The sequence below is a fragment of the Symphodus melops genome, assembly GCF_947650265.1.
Source record: "Symphodus melops genome assembly, chromosome: 16".
Taxonomy (NCBI): domain Eukaryota; kingdom Metazoa; phylum Chordata; class Actinopteri; order Labriformes; family Labridae; genus Symphodus; species Symphodus melops.
This window is the reverse complement of record NC_136706.1, coordinates 19,243,177-19,263,440: the sequence shown is the minus strand read 5'-3', so window position 1 is coordinate 19,263,440 and position 20,264 is coordinate 19,243,177. Positions and strand designations below refer to the sequence as shown.

At 40.9% G+C, this 20,264-nt stretch overlaps 1 protein-coding gene across 2 annotated transcripts in view; it reads left to right on the top strand.

Moving 5' to 3' along the window:
• Window positions 1–18,869, top strand: part of whrna (whirlin a) — a 130,870-nt gene extending 112,001 nt beyond the window's left edge. The window contains exons 7-13 of one of the 2 annotated variants that reach the window (XM_079364196.1): window positions 1,018–1,230; window positions 2,161–2,382; window positions 6,888–6,962; window positions 8,464–9,043; window positions 9,846–10,012; window positions 12,405–12,527; window positions 17,890–18,869. In XM_079364196.1, coding sequence (XP_079220322.1) covers window positions 1,018–1,230; window positions 2,161–2,382; window positions 6,888–6,962; window positions 8,464–9,043; window positions 9,846–10,012; window positions 12,405–12,527; window positions 17,890–18,072 — 1,563 coding nt within the window. In that variant the 3' untranslated portion in view covers window positions 18,073–18,869. The remainder of the gene's footprint in view (window positions 1–1,017; window positions 1,231–2,160; window positions 2,383–6,887; window positions 6,963–8,463; window positions 9,044–9,845; window positions 10,013–12,404; window positions 12,528–17,889) is intronic. The other variant, XM_079364197.1, reaches the window with a different exon arrangement.
• Window positions 18,870–20,264: the final 1,395 nt, after the last annotated feature.

Here is a 20,264-nt window from a genome sequence, read left to right as displayed (position 1 = left end):
TTTGATTAAGGAGTTAATTAAAGAAACGCTGCATGCTGGGGAGCAGATAACTGAGAAAAGAAAAGGAACACGCAGAGAGAAAAAGAGTAGAGATGGAGCTGAGAAGTGATATTGACAGCTCGTGTGTCTCTGAGTGTCGTCCTGCTGATTGGCAGAGAAGCCAGCTGGTACCTCAGCGACAGGAATGAAAGCTGTAACAGAAAGCAACAACCTGCCACCCACATGTGTGAGTGGGACAGTTTCTGCCCTGCTGCCTGCAAGCTGTGGTGTGAACGCCACAAAGCTGTAATGATAATGGATGAGTGTAGGACAGTAGCAGGATGATAATTTATACATTTGGGATGAAAAGACTGATGGTTAGTTCAGTGTATGTGGGTATAATTTATGTCCTTGTCTTTTTTTCTTTTGCCCTGATCTTTTGCCCTCTTTTGTCAGCTCTCCTCCTCCCGCTGCTCTTACATCTTCGGTTCTTTGTGGTTATCTCTCTCTCCTTCCTACAAATCCATCATGTCTTCCTGGTTTTTTTCCTGCATGCTCCTCCTCTTTTATTCTGTTACTTTTGGCTTCACAACTTTCACCTTCTGCCGTCTAAACGTATTCTTCACTCCTTCCTCTGTATCCTCTGTCCATCCTTTCCACCTAACAATTTTTTATCCCCCTCTTTCCACATGTCTTTTCCTCCAAATCTTCCCCGTCTTCCGTCACACTGCTACAGTCCGTCTTCCATTTTAACTTTTTTTTAGTGGTTTTGTTTTCCCCATTCTTTTATCAGTATGTTCTACTATATTATGCTCCATCCTTTCTCATCCTTCTCAAATGATTCATCCTCATCTTTCTCCTTTGTACAGCTGCTGTTAATCCTCTCTCTACTCTTTGTTTTCTTTTTGATTGTTCCTAGTCTCCATCGTGCACAAAAAAGAATAAAATAACTAACTATAATAGATTTAAAAGTGAAATAATTAAACATGCCATGTCCATTTCTTGTTTTTGTTTCCTCCTTCCATCCATCTCCACCAGTCTGGGTTCTATAAAGGTGTAGCAGGCTCACAAGTGACCCTGTCCAGCCTGGTGAATCAGTCTCGGGCCATGCTGGAGGAGCAGGCTCGTCACCTACTCACCGAGTCGGAGCGGCAGACGATGTGCTATTACGTGGAGGAGTACCGGGACGGACACATTGGCGTGGAGCAGCTCGTTGTGGCGCTGTTTGAGCTGCTTAACACACATGCAAAGGTTTTCTAAGCCCTTCTCAGATGTATGCTCAGGCTTGTCGCTGAAGTTTCATTGTGTGTTTTTTTTTTTCTTCCTCATCTGTCTGCAGAAGTTTAGCTTGTAAAGAAACACAGTAAATCAAAGGTGTTTTTATTGCCAATTTTTGGAGAACATGCTGTTTCACACAAAAAGCTTTTCCAGCTTTCTTGTATTACATCAAAAGACCATAAGCTCAGAGCGACTGGACTGCAACCTGTCTTAAGGGCGTTTTTGAGGTGTAGTTCCTTTTAATTGTCCAAAAGCACAACAGAAATATATTTTTAAGTAAGAGTAAAGTTTTATCTTGGCTTCAAACTAGTAGGAAGTTTGAACTTAATCCCACCTGCATTATCAGTAAAAGTCAAGTGTCACACTTATCTCAACTACAGATGTTAACGATGAAAACAGGCAAGGCCAGAATAAGCTTCAGATAAATTAAAAAGATGCCCCTACATATGCACTGTCGGTGATTGGACACAGGCATTGCACAGAGTATGTATGCAATAGATTTTTGATTACCATCATCAACAACCTCAGCAGCTTGTCATGAATATTCTAATCAACATCAACTCCATCCTCGAGAACATCATCAATATCAACATTAGTGTCATCATTATCAGTCCCAGTAAAATCATTAAGTGCGTAGGTGTTCAAGTGAGAGCTGGGTCTTTGGCTTTTTCTTAAAGGACTCTGCAGATTGAATGGAGTTTGGTCATTCATTCTACCACTGGGGGATCTAGTCCAGCCAGAGATTGAGGGCCCTGTTGTGATTATAGAGCCAAGCCAGTTACATTAAGGGTTAAATCAGAATAAATCCAGGATTTATAGTAATTGAATTCTAGTGTTAAGGTAAACTTTGTTGGTTCAACCCATTCAAGTATATAACATCATACTGTGCCTTTCCTCCCTCAGTTCTCTCTGCTGTCGGAGGTGCGAGGCCTGGTCACACCACAGGACCTGGAGCATTTTGATGGGCTGGTGCTGCGACGAGAAATTCAGGCTCTCAAAGCAAGACAAGGGACAGGTGGAGCAACGGCACACCAACCAGACTCCCTCTCAATGGTGTCGTATCCGGACACGCTGACCTCGTCTTCAGCCAGCTTCATGACCAACACCACCCTGAGCTCAGCACGGGTAGGCTGTGTTAATTACTTGGATAATTATCGGGCTTCTCCTGATTCAAAGCATATAAGATACGATTTTACATTTAACATTACATTTGATATTGTATGCTGGTACTGCTAGGTCTCTCGGTTTAAAATAAATATTCCATGTGCTGCTCTTTTTGCGGTTTATTTTTCCAGCCTTCATTGCTTCCTGTCTGTTTGGTTTGTGATCGGTCCCTTCTCTCCTTTGCTGTCTGCTCACTCTGCCTCTCTGTTGGCTGTGTGCATGTCTCTGTGTATGTGTGAGAGGGAGAAGCAGAGAGGCGGGTGTGATACATTTCAATGGATTAAAACAGTTTCAGTTATAGCAAAGATGCTGCTCCGGTGTGGACTTTGTCGGGCCAAACAATGGCACGTTTCAGTGCTTTCCTGTACAGATTGAAATGTCTCTCCCCTGATATCTATTTTTTTTTTCTCTCAGTTGATATCTGATAAGTTGTGGTTTTTTTCCACCTCAATAAGCTCCTCACTTCCATCTCACCCAAAAAAACCTCATCCTCTCCCTCCCCGTCTGTAGGAAAGGCTGCTCTGGCTGATAGATATGATGGAGGTAGGAACTGAAAGTGATGAATGATGTGGGCAGATTTGAACCAAGCTAACACAGACACACACACGCACGCACACACACACACATACTCTCAGTTTGTGGTTTTGCAGTGAACTTGGTTGCAGTTTTTTTCATCTGTCTCGTTTTTCTATAACATAGATTTAATAACCTAATTTAGGAACTTTGGAGCTTTTAAAGAAAGGATGTTTCTCCACAGTAAGACTGATTAGCGCACCTGATAGTCGGTGTTATGACTGAGCTAAAAGTGGCTTGCTAGTTTTGGGAGAACAATTAGGAGAACTATTTTCTCTGCAGTTTGCTATGTAGTTAAAACCATTACAACGTGAAAGAGTGAGGCGACACCTGCAAACTAGTTCAAGCAGTAAACTCCAGCTGCACTTGACATGTGTCATTATCCACAATTACCTGACAACACCTCCTTCATATGAGCAGTCTATTTAAGCTGCTCTCTCTCTCTGCTCTTTCACTGTCAGCTCTCACTGTCAGCTCTGACCTGCACCATTACTGCACTCTTGCACAGCCCCACAACCAGCCCTGCATCCACCCGTACACTGACTCTGACTTAAGACATCATCCCATCCTTCTTTAAATTTATAGATGTAAATGGAAACTGTGAGGAGTGATTAGGTCATAGCCTGGACATCAAACACAAACTATGATCTGCTGCAATGAATATTTAAATAATACAAATGTGAGTTGTCTGAATTAAATAGTTGAATTTCTGTTCAAGTGCGAAACAACAAATGAATACCATCCTAGAATTTAGAGAGAAATGGTGTAACATTACCTTTACATATAACCAGATTCCAAAAGTTGCAGCATGCTAAATGTATATTAAATTTGAAGGCATCACATGAAGAATGATTGCATGTGGAAAAGTTCTTTCAGTTAAAGTATAAGTATGTTATACCTTAATTACCTTAAATACTACACAGTAAAGTATTTATTGTGTAGAAAATAACTGTAGCCATCTCATAGGAAAAACACAACTACACACATCAACACATTTTCTATGCTGACAGAAAAATGAGCTGTTTGCAGAAGTTACCACTAAACACTCTTTCTCATTCAGATGCGTCAGACGGGTTTCTCTGCCTGTGTGCTTTCTCCTCCCTGAAGTGTGTGTGTGTGTGTGTGTGTGTGTGTGTGTGTGTGTGTGTGTGTGTGTGTGTGTGTGTGTGTGTGTGTGTGTGTGTGTGTGTGTGTGTGTGTGTGTGTGTGTGTGTGTGTGTGTGTGTGTGTGTGTGTGTGTGTGTGTGTGTGTGTGTGTGTGTGTGTGTGTGTGTGTGTGTGTGTGTGTGTGTGTGTGTGTACGCTTGCATGTGTGTGTCATCAGTATTCTTCTTATGAATCTGTGTCTTTGGACCCATGGGTGAATGCGACCACTGCTGTTTTGAGCAGATTAGAGAGCTGGATGGGGATGGGAGGATAACACTGGGTTTGTGAATCACAGCCTGGTTTATGTTCAGCTCCATACCAATGCACGTGCATATGCATATGGTAAAAAATAAAACACAACACAAGATCACAATCAAGACACAAACATAAACAGCATAAGTAAAGATTTGTGCCTCCTGGCTGTTCTATATTTTTCATGTAATATAATATAGACTACTGTACATTTACAATCTGAGGATTCATATATATTTATATAGTTATATATTTGATGCCATATGAGACAAAAGAAGGGATTAAAACTGCTTTAATTGTCTTTTTGTTCCAGAGCGGTTCAAATATAATTTGTGCTTTCTTGAACTGATTCTGATATGTAATCGTAGGTGCTGTATGATACTGAGTACCTCTATTATTGCAGACTGTAGGATTTTATAGATGTTGTGTTGGAGTATCATCTCACAGCATACAAGTGAATCATTTACGACAAACAACCAAAGTTCAGTTTATACTCGCACTGTGCGATCATATCATTGTCATCCACAACCTGAGTGCACACAGAGAATCAACAATTGTCTTGAAAGTTTCCTTTGAAAACTCCCACAGATGGAAGTTGAAGTCATTCATGTGTGTTTTCTTGGGTCTTGTAGTTTTACTTTACTCCTGGAGACGATTCTGTATTCAGTATTGTACCTTTGCCTTTTCCTCTGTTTTACAATCTTTAGGCGGCCATGTTTAGATTCATTCAAACACTGTCACAAAGCTAAATGCACACATGCTTAGCATCACCATCAAACACAAGCTAACGAGCAAACTAATCCATAACAAATGTACCATGTCTGCTGGAGGTCTGCTGTCATTTCCCTGAGTGAGAAGACACATCAAACAGACATGCCGGCTTTTGTTGATATGAGGCTTTCAGATGCTTTCCTTTGGATTTAAAGAATTGTCTTGTTGCATTGCTTCCCTTCAGAACGTATGCAGTCATATATTTCAAACATTGCATAATTTGATCTGGAGCAACTGATCATCCCTTGTGCCCTCCTGTACACTGCGCAGCCAATAATGACCAATCAAGCTGAAATTCAGCCACACTTCCAAACCAGTTGTGCAATTTGGCCTAAATTTGGAGTGATTGTCTGACATTGCACGAGTAAAGATGATAATATTATTGGAAGAAAAACACTGACTGCAGAAATTTAACTAGTCTTGAAATTCATTAATTTCTGTCATCTTATCATTGTTGTTTGTAATCATCACATCATTATTCTGCTGAAACCAGTCAGTTCAGGAGTGGAAGTGGCTCATGAATTGCAAACAAGGATGGTTGCTTTTACTCCCATCCTGTGCAATACTCGACTGCCTTTAAGGCAGAATTAAAGGCAGATTCTGGACTAAAAGTAGACATGTAGGTGTTGAAACAAGTGATGCAGAATGAGTTGTTTTACACAAAATCAAAACACAGAGAAGCTTTTTTTTGCATGAAACCTTAATTTCCACTTCCTTCACTCCACATTTCGTCATAATGGTAAATGGAGTTGAGCATTGTCCTTCAAGTCTTCTGACTAGTCAAAGTGCTTTTACACCACAGGTCACAGTCACACACTGATGGCAGAGGCTGCTTTGTAAAGTGACCATCAGAAGTCTAATCCCACTCATACAAATGTATAGACCGCCGACGGAGCAGAGGGAGCAACTTAGGGTTACGTGTCTTGCCCAAAGACACATCGTTGCTACAAAAGCTGGGGATTGAACCCTTGATCCACATGTCATAATCAGTCATTTTTAACATCATTTGTTTTATCTTATCCCAGCAGCCAACATTTCTGCCACCTCTGCATTCTACAATGCTGCATACATTTTACATCACACCCAGCATTTTCACTGAATGGAAATCCTATTCCGCAGAATAGTCTTGTATGATTCCTGGGTAGAGTGATATAAACGTGCACAGACACTCACACACACTCTGTGGACCGTCCACGCAAACACAGCATGCTCTGGACGCTTACTGAGCGTCTCTGCATGTACAAAGTCGATTGACTCTTGTGATAGATAAATTGTCTGTAAGTGCTCCCCGTGCAGTAACGGGTGCAATTAAGCCAAATTGATAGGGCTTTTGTTTTGGTTTAGTGGCAGAGTTAAATGAAGGGCAACGTTTCTCTGAACTCAGCTGCTCTGCTCTGAAATCACTCACAGATCTGCAGCAAATTACCTCCTCTCCACCAGGCTGGTGGGATTGAGCTGCCAAATCCTGCTTTCAACTGAGCTGATGGTTCTGTATCGATTTCAGAGCATGTGTGTTTAGCTCATGGACGTAGACCCAATACTGTTGTGTGTGTGCATGCATTATTTGCTTGCCTTTCTTTTTAAATGCAATGATTGTAGTTACTGACGTTGTCTTTTTTTCTTGGAACATCCACCAAAACTAATTTACCAATATTTTTTCTGCCTCTTCTGTCTTTACCTCTTCACCTCTCCCTTCCTCTCCATTTCTCTTCTATATCCCTCAGAACGACAGCGTGGCCGAGAGTAATGAGCCGGGTCCTCCGGAGAGTCTGAACACGCTGCTGACCGACATCTCTCTGGTGAGCATAGCAGTCAGACATGCAGGCACATCTCCTGCTTTGGCCTGATAAAGATGGATGCAACATAAGGGAGAAGAGAGGAGGGATTTGAATAGAATGGTAAACAAAGGGCTGGAGGTGTAGAGGATGGATGGACATACTTGAGATTACATGCAGGCTTTTTTTTAGTGAACCCAGATGGAGTATAAGAGTTTGAAGCAAAAATAGTGTGTGAGATAGAAAGATGGCGTTCTGTGAAAGTAAGGCTCTGTTCGCCCCTTTCTTTGTTGTGTGTTAGACGGAGAGAAGAGACTGGTCTAACACACTACTGCCACCTGTCCTCTTCTCCTCCTTTGCCTCTGTCTGTGTAAGAAAACGAGGCTTTTGGTTACACATCTGCGCAGTTTCCAAAGCAACCGGAGATATATCAGGAGTTCTCATCTGTTTGTTTTGAGCAGCACAAAATGTGCAGGAGTTCAAGGAGAAAGCTTTTAGTCTACCTGCCACTCAAACCATACCTTACTTTTACTTTCTTTTTTTTTTTGGAGCTCATTTTATATCTCTTTCCATCCATTGGAGCCACTCATGTCTCAGTGTTCATTTCACTGTTAAGTTTGTGTTGGAGCACTCTTACTCACTCTTGAAACACAGGAAAAGATCTGAAGCAGCAACTTCTCCAAGCTGGTTTGGATGCCTTGAACATCTTCAAGTTGGTTGGTATTGTCTAAAAACTGCTGATCTGATTAGAAATGTGTCCATCATGTGGAGAGCACGCAAATGTGAGCACTTGGTTGGACTCGTTTACCTTTCGTGTTTAAATAGGTTCAACATCTGTGACTGTAAATGTTCCCTATATGTGTTTGCCAGAATATCTGTTTGTTTGAAAACTTCTAAAAGCCAATTTAAATTTAACCGAAAATGGTAATTTGTTCGTGGTTCACGCAACCTGGACTTTTCCAAATACTGTGAATATTTCTTTTGATTTTAGGAAAACCAAACAGCACAGTGGTCTAAGTTAGTGTTTATTCAGGTCCAAATTAAAGTGGGATCCATATCTAAAGTAACCTTGGAAAATGTTTCTGTAATGCACAATGTCAATTTTCAAAACTGTGACTGTAACAGAAATGAAACCCCAAATCCTGTCTCTATTTTGGCTGAACAAGTCCAATGGACAGGCATCTTAACATCTGGATAAACTATTCCAAATCATCTGTAATTACATCTAAAAAGAAAGACATGTACTTAGTAAAGAAAAGCATTATCTCAATTAACATAGAACTGAAATGCAGATAAAGGAATACCTCAGGGCATTCCTTATGAAGATAGATGACGTTGATAGATTAATTAATATTACACCCTCTGGCATTTATTTCTTTTTAATCCAATCATGTTTATTGGAATATATACCAGCTCTTTAATGTAAGCAGTGTGGTCTTATTTAAAACTGTTCAATAATAAATCGTCACACTCTTGATCTACAAATCATTTAGCAATCATTGATGAATATATCCTCTCACTTCAGGATGATGTACAGTCCAACCCAGCTGACTCTCCCCCCTCCTTCAAGCCTCCGCCCCCACCGGGGGTGCAGAGGCGCCCGACTAGACGAGATCAGCTCAACAAATGCCCCTCTTCCGAATCCTCCCACTCAGGCTTGTACTTCACAGCACAGACCTCTCACAACCACAGCAAAGAGCCAGGACGCTCCCCAGCCTCGCCCTCTCTGCACCACAAACAAGAACACCCAAAGGACACTTCTCGGGACTACGCAGTGGTCAGAAAGAGAGACCCTCCTGTTCCTTCAAAGAAAGACCAAATTACTTCTGCCCAATTGTCAAAGGTCATCCAGCACAGCATTGGCCCCTTCCCCAGAGTCCAGTCCCCTAACAGAGTCACCAAACCTACTCCACCGTCCCCTTCACCGCCACCACCACCTCCACTCCCTGCTCCTCCTCCTCCACCTCCATCTCTGCCTCTCAAGCCAGTTTCCATGCCTAACACGTCCTCTCCAGGTTCTAAACAGCAGTTTGTTACAGTGGAGGTTCACAGGCCCAACGCGGAGCCCGACGTTAACGAGGTGCGGCCGCTGCCTCAAGCTCGAGGTGAGGAGTGTCGAAGAAAAGACCTGAGAGTCTCACATTTTAATCATTTTCTTCCTAAAATTAATCAAATGCACATGTAGGTCTGTAAGTAATTATTTTTCAACTGTATGATTAAAAAATATCTCTCAATGAATATTTCAGCCCAGAAAATTAGAAAATATTTCAAAAAGATTGTGAGCACACCAAATATGAAATCCAGAGTTTTGTATTTTACAGTGAATTTTACACCTGGCTGGCCTTTAACTCTATAACACCAGTTTATTGTAGAACCCATGTTCAGTATCAAGAAAAGCAAAGGTATTTTATGTTGGCTTCAGAGCTCTATGTTAAACATTTTTATATATGTAAGTATTATGAAAACATTCAGATGGAAGTGCAGTTGGTATCCAGTAACATATTTTGAGACTTACTGTCTTTGTGTGCGTGATATAAGAAAAAGCTCAGCTTATGTCTGAAAATCTGAATTTGCTTAGCTATAAAGTGCTTAAATGAGCAATAAGGCAGAATAATTAGCATGAATACCCTTAAAAACAACACTAATCTCAATAAGATTTTAATCTCATATTAATTTTTTTTATCTATTATACTTCAGCACAAATCTAGAAATCTGACTTATTCTTTCTTTGCAGCTGAACATCTTAAAGAAGTTCCCTTTATTTTTGTTAATATGCACTAAACTCAAAAAAGAAAAGTTTGAAACAACAGCAACATACTTAGCACTTTTACTCAGATTTAATAACTCGTGACTGCAATGTGTTGTGCTGTGATTTCCATCATCATGTGTGTGCCTGTTGTCTCTCAGGTGGCGCCCTATCTCAGCTGTCAGACAGCGGGCAGACCCTGAGTGAGGACAGCGGGGTGGACATAGCTGATTCAGGACACATCAGCAAAGACAGCAGCCCCAATCCCTCACACACACACCAACCTGCAGACACGCAGGGGGGCGGGGGGGGCAACCCCTCCAAACCGGTGAGGGGGGGAATCAGAACAGATGTTTGACGAACATGAATAGATAAGCTAATTAATTGTAAAACTCTATGGAATAAGACGTGTGTGAATAGTTTAGGAGTGTGTGCTGTTGTATTTCTATCTCTGTGAGGACCAGTGCTCACCATTGTGGTAAGCCATTATGAAGCCTTTTCAAATGTAGACTTTTTTATTGATTAGCTTTTTGGAAAGTAAGAGCGCAGTTTTAACATTTCATTTTTGGACATATGGGACATTTGATTATTTGACCTTTTTTTTTAAAGAGGGTACAGTTTTGGACAAATGCACACATAGTGTACACATGCAAAGATACATATACACATATACAGGATGTACATCTATACAAATACATTTAAATCCTCACTTCTTCAAAGCACTGCGCTACCTTTTAAGGGTAGAAAACGTGTTATTATCACTAGGAGTCCTCACAAATGTAGAGATACAAACATGTGCATTAGCTGAAAATATATGAAGCGTTACAGGTTGATAAATTGATGTGCTTTATTACTAATCCTCCTACTGACTGTTCTCAGTCCTAACAGTGATCTCTTCTCTCCTCCCTCTGTTTACTCACACAGTGTGTCTTTGTTTCACCCATTTTTTTATCCATCTCTCATGTCCTTCATTCAGTCACATGCTCCATCATTTATTCCATCGCTCACTGCACTGTAGTGTAATGAAACTCTGAAACCGCTCTTTGGCTTTCTTTGAGTAATGGCAGGAATAACACATACGGATTTGAGCGGGTCTAAATGTTTATGATGGTAGAGCTGTCTGTCTGTTTAAGATTTAAATTATCAGGAAGAAAATGGAAAGGCTAAACTGACTGTGTATTATGAAAAGCATCATTGTATTGCTTAGGCGTCAATGATTTACATTCTGTTTGTTCTAGAGTATCAAACAGGAGTGTGGCGATAAGAGAACTACGTGCTCATAAAACAGCCCTGAATAAACTTAAAGAGGACATTTGTTTGAGCCTTGTTATAGTCCACTCACCGTAATGTCAGTCAAACACTCAGCAAGTTCACTGCTGCAGATTTGTGGCAGCTGTGAGTGAGTTTGTAAAAGTGGCTCAGAGTCAGTGAAGATAAAACTGTAAGTTTAAAAGAAGGCTGACATGAAGATCAGCTACCAAGCTAGTTCATTTTCCACAGAATCAAATTCAAGCTTCTTGATAAATAGCCTCTGTTCCACCTGCCTCAGTGGCCTGTAATTAATGGAAGTTTTATCTTTAAGCCTTTTATTGAAAAGTTTAAACATGGTTCCAGAATTTTCTGTCCCAGCAGACAAACGAGCGATGCTTCTTGTGGAAATTGGAAGAACTTGTTCTTATCAAAAGACATTCAAAAACTGCTCACTTAAGGCTTATTGGAGCTTCTATTATTAACAGCTTCTAGATGAGACAAGGACAGTGTGAAACATAATAGGGCTCATTACATTAAAGGATGTGGAAAGAATAAACAGTCTAGAATAGAAGCTGTTCTGTTGATCTAAGCCCACTTCAAACCACCTTCAAGCATCTAACGCTCAAATTTAGAAATTAACTTAAAGAAAATAGTACATTGAAAAGGTCAGATATTTGAGTAAGTAGTCAGTGCAGGCCAAAGTAAAGACAATGTACACAAAGTAAGTCCTAATGTTCCTGTCTGCTGGATGTGCTGCTAACATGTTTTGTAATGGCCAAAAAAGAAATGAATGCAGCTTGAAACCATTTCATACAGCAGTTTAATTTATTGAATGTATTTTAGATGGTGTTCCTTGTATCTGTTATCAGATGGTGCACAGAGAAAGGGGGCTGCAACAATGAAGGACCCCAACCAGAATCGAGCCGAGGATGCTGCAGTTTTATTTTGAGTTTACTTGATATATTCAGTATCTTTCAATGTGGACATGAAAACCTTGAACATGTTAGACAGAAAGATTTAAAAAAAGGCTTTGGAGAAATGAACTCCCTTTGCATTATAGAAGCCAGTGAAACAGAAGCTTTGCAAGTGTTGGCATTAAGATGACTAGAACGACAGGAAATGTCAAGAATGAATTTTGAAGCTCGTATCTCTTTTGTCCTCTTACTTGTGAAGCTGTGAACTGGATGACTCATGTAAGCAGGAGCGGGTTACTATAGGGTCATGGCCTTTATGAATGTCTAAATCCATCGGGAGTGCACTTGGGCAAGTGTGCTCAGAGAAAGCAAAGCTCTATGGGTAAACACAGGCAGAAAATATATGTAAAATACTTCATATGTATGCGTAGGGGCACAAAGGGGCAGCAGACAAAGAGAGGTTGTTCAATGCCAGAATATGTTTAGGTTCATAAATATGCATAAAAAAAATGTTCTTATATATTTACTTGTGTTCCTCTTGCTCTCACACTGCAGCCGGGCCTGTTGGAGCCCACTTCTACACTAGTTAGGGTTGAAAAGAGTGCCAGCACCCTGGGGATTGCCATTGAAGGTGGAGCCAACACTCGCCAGCCCCTGCCACGGATCGTCACAATACAGGTAAGCCAGAAAGAGAAAACTAATGTTAAAATATAAGCCCTTGTTGGGTCCTATTCTGTTCTCCTGTTGATACAGGCTGCGTTTTTTTCCATGGGCACCACTTCCAGGTTGGATTGTACGTCCCGTAAGCCTTTATATGGGTTCACACTGCAGCTGAACTTGCACTAAGATTGCTCCTAATGTTGCTGCTAGTTTTGTTCCTGTCTGGGTCTCTCACGCTGATGATTACCACGCCTTAATGAAAAGGTTTGTCTGCCTGGATGTGATTCACTGCAATAACGTTCAAGTGTGAGCCGTAGCTTTGACGCTAATGTGTTGAAATAAAAGGCAGAATCAGCAGCAGCACCCATTGGAGATTACATAATGTAGCACCTTTTATGCTGAGGGTTAGACCGTTGAGATTGACGAGTGTTTTGTTTAATGATAACACTGAGAAGAGTTGCTCCGGTTTGAAAAATGTACATGAAACTTCTTTCATCTTTTTTCATCTGGTTTCAATTTGAGATTTTACATGTGCATTGTGTCTAAATTGTAAAACAAATTCAGCTCTCCTAGCTTTGCAAAGTGAAATCCAAATATTGACACCTTAGTTAGAAATTACAACTTAGTCATGTCTGAAGAAAGCTACAGCTCTGACTGGGTGTGCATTTATCTGTCTATTAGGGCAATTTGAAAGTCAACAAAGCCTCCTATTAGCTCAAGACTATCTGTGGAACGAATCATTTCCTAACCACAGTCAGACATGAGGGATTTACAATTTAGAGCTCAGAGCAGCCAGGAGCTGGGGTCTACAGTCAACACCTTTTCAGAGCGGTCTCAGCCTCCCACTCCACAGAGGTGGTGATTGAAATGAAAAAAGGGTTAGTGATTGCGAGGGGAGGGATAAAAGGATCGGAAATCAGCACATTCAAAATCAAAGGGTGCGCTGGAAGAAAGGACGGTAAGCATGAGTGAAGTATGCAAAGAATAAGAGAGATGTTGATAAGGAGAGGAGGAGGGAGGATGAAGAATTGTAAAGATGAGAGGGAGAGACAGACTGGCGTTGTGGGTGGAAGCAGTATTCTTGTGTTTGGCGGCTGTGTTAGTCATGTGGACATCATTGTGGGAAAGGTTACATCGGGACAAAGGAAAAAAAAAACGTGTTATTTTCACACTGCTGTTTTCCCATCAGTGCTAGAAGTCCACACTCCAGGAGTATGGAGATTAGATTCTCATCCTTTTCGACTTGTGTTTCTGTTCTTGTCCTCTGAAGTGAGGACACAGCTTGCCCAAGTTTCTTTTTTCGGCACTATTGCCGGTGATACCTTTGCTGTTTCAGTCAGAGACAACAGAGCAGGAACTCTTACAGGGAGAGGATTAAGATAAGATGGAAAACATTGGGTGAGAGTATCACTGGTTTTACTTGAGTGGATTTTTTTTATCACGTCGAATGAGTCAAAAGATAACTGTAACATCCAACAGCTCAAGTTTCTCAAGAAGAAGCTGATCAACGTATCCCAGTAATTAAAATGAATAGTCCCTCATGCAGCTTTTATACTTTTGGCAAGAGCAAGAAAGTGACTTTAAAGAGATGAAGCTACTGAAATATTTCATCCTATGAACAGTTTTTCTCATCTGTGTGGACTGAGAGACTAATGAAGATAGAAATGCAGCTGATTGCCATGAGATCTAAATGAGGAAATGGCCCTCTCTCTCTCTGGGATCTTTATGAGGGCAAAGACACGAGGAGGCCGATGATACTGCCTGAAACAAGGTTCCAGTTCACTTTACGAGCTCATTTGAACAGTTTAAGTGAATAAAAACCATTCGGCCTGGTAGACAGACTTTTTAATCAGGTTACAACGATTGCTCAGCCTTGAATTATTAACAGTTTTGAATTTTAATGGTTTTATTGTACCTTTTTTTTTTTTTTTTTTTTGTGCTGAGAACTGAACCTGATCAATCACGAGCGATGCAACGTCATGAGAAACATGACATACACCACTGCTGCATCCCTGAACAATAACACCGTGTAGCTTCACATTTGTTCAGAATCATTAATAACATGGCAGCACTGGAGGTCACTTGTTACAGACTTGGGAGGAGATTTTCCACTCACTCGGTTGTGAGGGGAAAGTAAGCTGTGAAAACGTTGTTCCGTCAAGCGTAAATAAAGCAAACGTATTGTTTTTTGGGACTGGAGCAAAGCACTCAAACTCTTGAGGCTTGTGCTTCCTCAGTTCAGCTCAACACATTTGAATGATGTTTTTTTCTTCGGACAAAAACCGAGAACATGTCGATTTTCTGGCTTTTCAAAGTGCATTGGTTCTTTCTGAAAGACATGATGTCATCACATCAAAGCTCGGTCCCTTTACAACACTTTCTGCAGCATCAGACGTAGGAGTCACGAAGCGTGAGGGCACTCACCTCAGGCCGCCTCGTTCATGCCCTCTGACGATGAGCGCTGTACAGATGAGTATGACGCTGCCTCTCCTTATCAGCTCCCATCACCCCCTCCTGAAGCGACAGGCCGTTATCACCGCCATCTTCCCATCATGACAAGCGGCTCCTGCACTAGCTCGGGGTAATTGTTGTTGGCTGAGTAAATAAGAGAGGTGATGATGCAGTCCTGGTGTGGAAGATACTGCTGGTGTTTGAGTCATCAAAGTTGCTGAGCGCACTGAGAAAGTAAAGAAAAAGAGAACGTGGACAAGTGGAAACAGGATTGTGCTTCATATTTGGGGACTGTAAGGATAATGGAACAGTTCGCTTTTGTTCCTGCAGATGTGTTGGTTTAGAAATCAAATTAGCTCAATCGATCAACCTTTTTTATCACTTGAAATTCAGGACAGTTACATAACATAAGATGTCAAAGATAAAGCCTCCTAAAAAACTAAATGAAATGGTGTGTATACTTTCTTGTGTTGTACAATTGAAATCAATCCTGTTCTGTGCACATCAATAAAAACACATTAAACAGAAAGATAAAGCCTCCTTTATCCCCTGATAAACACAGACGTGAAAGGTATCATTTGGAGTATTTAAGTATCAATGAAGCAGACTTAATTTAATACTGATGCCTGAACTACAAAGGCAAACATGATCATTTGCAAGTAGTATTATAAAGTAGTATTTTTAATACTCATCACCGCAACCACCAGATTTGATCTCTGTGGAGCGATTTACCCAGAAGAGTTTTACCCAGAATGCTCAGGTGTGGCTCACATGTGACTGAAGAACCGCAATATCAAGAGACTGGCTTTCATGCATATTGTGCAGTCTTCTGCAAAAACAGACAGTAGTGTGATCGGTAGCAATATGAAAATAGTTAACATCGACCTCAAACCAACGATATGACACCTTTCACCACAGCTATAGAACGTAGAATAATCACAAACAATGAAACACAAGCACAAAAACATGAACTGTTTTTGTACGTTCAAGACTTGAAATTAGTAAATAAATGACACTTCACTGTTGATTTGTGTAAGCTATTATCAATGGTAAAGTAAATGTAGTTATGGAGGGCTGCAGCTGTACAACACAAGCCTCACTAGTTCTTGAATGTAGTCGTCAAACACAGGTAGAGGTACAGTAGTTACTTTAGTGCAAGAAACGATAAGTCAGCTGCTGTTTTTTTTTTTTTTTTTTAAACCCTAAGTTTAGTTATATTAGACATACAGTATTTGTATTTGTCATTGTCAGGTTAAAATGGAGGCAGAAGAGAAGGTGGTTTGTCCAACAGCAACTAAACAAGTCAAGGGAGATCCTCAACTAGCAGTCGCTGTCAGCCCACTCTGAAACTGAAATATTTTAAATTTGAGAACCACATCAAGCTGCTCGAGCTGCAATGACATGATACCAGAGGCCAGCAGAGCAGCTTTGTATGTGTGCAAGCTATTATCTAAGACAGCAGAACACAGAAGTGCAGAAAGCCTGCTGACAAACTCCTCTCAGAAATAGTGAGAGAGAAAGGAACAGTTGACAAGACTTGTATGTGCCTTTCAGATTTCTGACGGTAGAGGAGAAGCAGGCAAGGTTAACAAATAAGACTTAGGATTCAGGTGGGCATCAAGTGATCTGTTTTTTTGGAGTGATCCTCCAGAGCAGAGGTGCCTGGGATTCTTTCTTCACACAGAGGCAAAGTGCTTCTGTTCAGGAGTTCATCCTGTGGCCAGAGATACTTGAACTGTTCTAAAGTTATACGGACACTCGGGGAACTTTGTTGGGCAGCAATCTGCTGCTTCTCTTGGGAGGCTTCTGATTTCACTGCGAACCAGCATAGACTTTGTTTTAGAGTTTTTGTCTAGATAACCTCTAGTTGAAGATGTCGAAATAAATGTGATCCCATGTGAAATAAGAAGGGATGTTGCTGGTTGGAAAAAAGTATTTATAATTTTATCGATCACGATTCATTTTAAAATTATGAATCTGCATATAGTAAATTTACTGCAAAGTCTTCATTGTGTGCTCTCAGAGGCAGACTGTGTGTGTGTGTGTGTGTGTGTGTGTGTGTGTGTGTGTGTGTGTGTGTGTGTGTGTGTGTGTGTGTGTGTGTGTGTGTGTGTGTGTGTGTGTGTGTGTGTGTGTGTGTGTGTGTGTGTGTGTGTGTGTGTGTGCGTGCGTATTTTGATGTCTGTGTTTTTTCGGTTCCCTCTGTTTCTATTTCTGTACGCATTTAAAGTACCTGACCTACTTATAGGAGGATGTTTAAAATTAAGCTCGGGTATTTATAAAGTGTGTTAACTTTGGTGAGATAGAACAAAAACCAGGGATCTCAGTCTAAAACTCTCTGTAGGGCCTGTGGGCTGCTTAAGCAAATTGATTTTTGTGTGGGGGAACAGCCTTGAATCTGGACCGCAGTTAGTTTTTTTGAAGACTTTTGAAGACTTCAAGAAGACCTAAGAGATTTTTGCAAAGATGATTGAACACCCACAGCTTGTTGAAAATTCCTGAGTTAAGTCATTTCATGGTATACATGACAAGTATCAGCTTCTGCCCTCTGGGAGGTGATTTAGGGTGCCAAACACATACGAACGAAAAAAGGACGAGCACTTGGCATTGGTAATGTTTCAGAACCAAAATGCTGTCAATGTATTCATGCAATTAAGACAATGTAAAGGTGCTTGCTTCCCTTTTTTAATTAAAAACAAGACATTTCCCATTATCATGTGCGAAGGTGTAATCAAATCAGTTATCAGTCATTTAATTTTCACAAGTGATACAAGAATTGTGACTACAGTCCTTCTTATTTTCATCTGTCTTTCCCCTCCTCTCTCTCTCTCTCTCTCTCTCTCTCTCTCTCTCTCTCTCTCTCTCTCTCTCTCTCTCTCTCTCTCTCTCTCTCTCTCTCTCTCTCTCTCTCTCTCTCTCTCTCTCTCAGAGGGGTGGCTCTGCTCATAACTGCGGACAGCTGAAGGTGGGTCAAGTGATCCTGGAGGTTAACGGGGTTTCCATGAGGGGTCGTGAGCACAGGGACGCTGCACGCATCATCGCTGAGGCCTTCAAAACCAAAGAGAAGGACCACGTAGACTTCCTGGTGACCGAGTTCAATGTGGCTCTATAGCTGAGAAGAGGAGGAGAGAGGACAATGACGAGGAAACATCTGACGGACACAGGAGTGAAAGAAATGTTCAGCTTTTATTGATTTTAATGGCACAACTGTTTAAGACTAACTGATCTCTGAGCCCTTCTTCTTTCTCGTGAATCCTTCCTTGTGTCTGGATATGTGATCTTCTAATTTACAATTTACTTCTGCTGTGGACTTCTTTAAGGATTCTCCTCAACATGTTACCTCCCCACTGTGAGACCTTATGCACTAAATGGAAAGTTGTGAACCTTTCGTTCGTCCTTTCAGTGTTATACATCGTGGATTTAAGACCATTGAAACCCACCGAGACTTATTGTAGCGCTCCTGCCTCCCATGGTCAGTGTGAATTATTTATAATTTGCTTCAATGTGAGAGGAAACAACATATTGAAGACTGATTCATGCTCCACTTTGTATATGTACAAATGAACAAATGTAGATACAGATTCATATATATATATATATATATATACTGTAAACATAAAGATCCTATATGAATTATAAACCCCCCTAACCTTATTGCATCATCAACATATAGTTATATATTCCAGATATGGTTAGTGAGGCTATCCTGACAGTACAGGATTCTACAGCTTTGACATTAATGCTTCTGACGTTTCTACATTTGATCACTTTTTCACAAAAGGAAATGGATTGAGCCACTTTGGGCTGACATAAACACTTTACATGCTTTACATTTGTTTGACTTGACAGATTTTTATTGTGAATGATGGAAATCATCATACGGACGCTACATAAATGTGACTCTTCCTACTTCCTTTCCACATGTGTATCTTTTATGGTTAAAGCTTTAGTCAGCTACATTTCAAAATGCTGTTCATAATGGAAACAACCTGCGTCCGTCATACAAAGATGCCTCCAAGAATAAGTGGGAAAGGTCGTCACTCTCTGAAATCTCAACTGGTTAAACACTCAGCTGTCCCCTTTTGTTCTCAAGTTTGCACTATATTGTTCCAACACAGCCAACCTTAAAATAAAATGTTTCTTATTTACATATTTTTATGGCCTTTTCCCATCATGCAATGAGCAACCCCCCCACTTGCCATGTTGCATACACATTTCACAGTAGAGAAAGGAGTTGGAGATGTTAAGCCTGCAGTTCTTCATTTAAAAGCGCACTGAGGCTCCTTTGTGAGACATTATTGCATTCAATATTTAAAACCATTCTGTTGTCAAAACTTGTTGACTTTACTTTTGCTCCACTTATAAAGCCAATCCATAATTAACCAGATAAATATGAGCATCTGGAGTAGGACGTGTTTCATAAGCAGCAGTGTGCGCGGATCTCCGCTGGATGAATGGGAAACACTGGATGATATCAAGAAGATCAATTGCAGCGGTGACTCTGAACAACAGTCTGCACAAAATGCTTTTTGACTCCAATGCAGGCATAGCGGACATTAAAACTGTCTTAAGGGGCTTTCACACGTGCGGAAAAACTCTTGATAATTGCTCGAGGCTCTGCAAACTGTCCATTTTTTTCAAACTTACATTAACCAGAGTTTCTCCTGCCAGACCCCCAGTATTTTTCCTGCAGAAGTCAGAGTGAGCTAATGTGAGAACGCAGCAGGATATAATTAGAAGAATGACCTCGAGCCAATGGGAAGGGGAGTGACGTTCATATGCTGTGACTGCCACACGGTGCATGCATATGACCACTATATTCTGTGCACGTAATTAAACGGCTGCATTAAGTTTCTCTGTTCTCCAGTATGTTGTTTTGTTGTTAGTGTGATTCTGACAAACTTGGCTAACAACATGCACCGTTTATTATAAAGTGAAATATTCTCATCATAGCATCGTTTAGCTGACTCTGTTGATCCGTCTGCTACTTCCTCATCTTTTTTCTAACATCACGTCTTACCTCGGGAGACCCCCGCACCCTCTACCTGCTGTGAGGCGCAATTGTGAACAGCAAGGTCAGAAGAACATCAGAAGCAGTTCTCATGAAATGATCTAGATATTTTCAGGAGTGCAGACACTGTACGTGAAAAAAAGCTGTGATAGCTGTTTGACACGTGCACTTCTGTAAATATCTGGTAAAGTTCAGGAAAGCCCCTGAAATCCTTCTGAATTGCTAATTCACTGGAGGGGATGATAAGGCTTGATGTAATATGAAAAAGAGGCTTTGGAAATCCAAGATGGCAG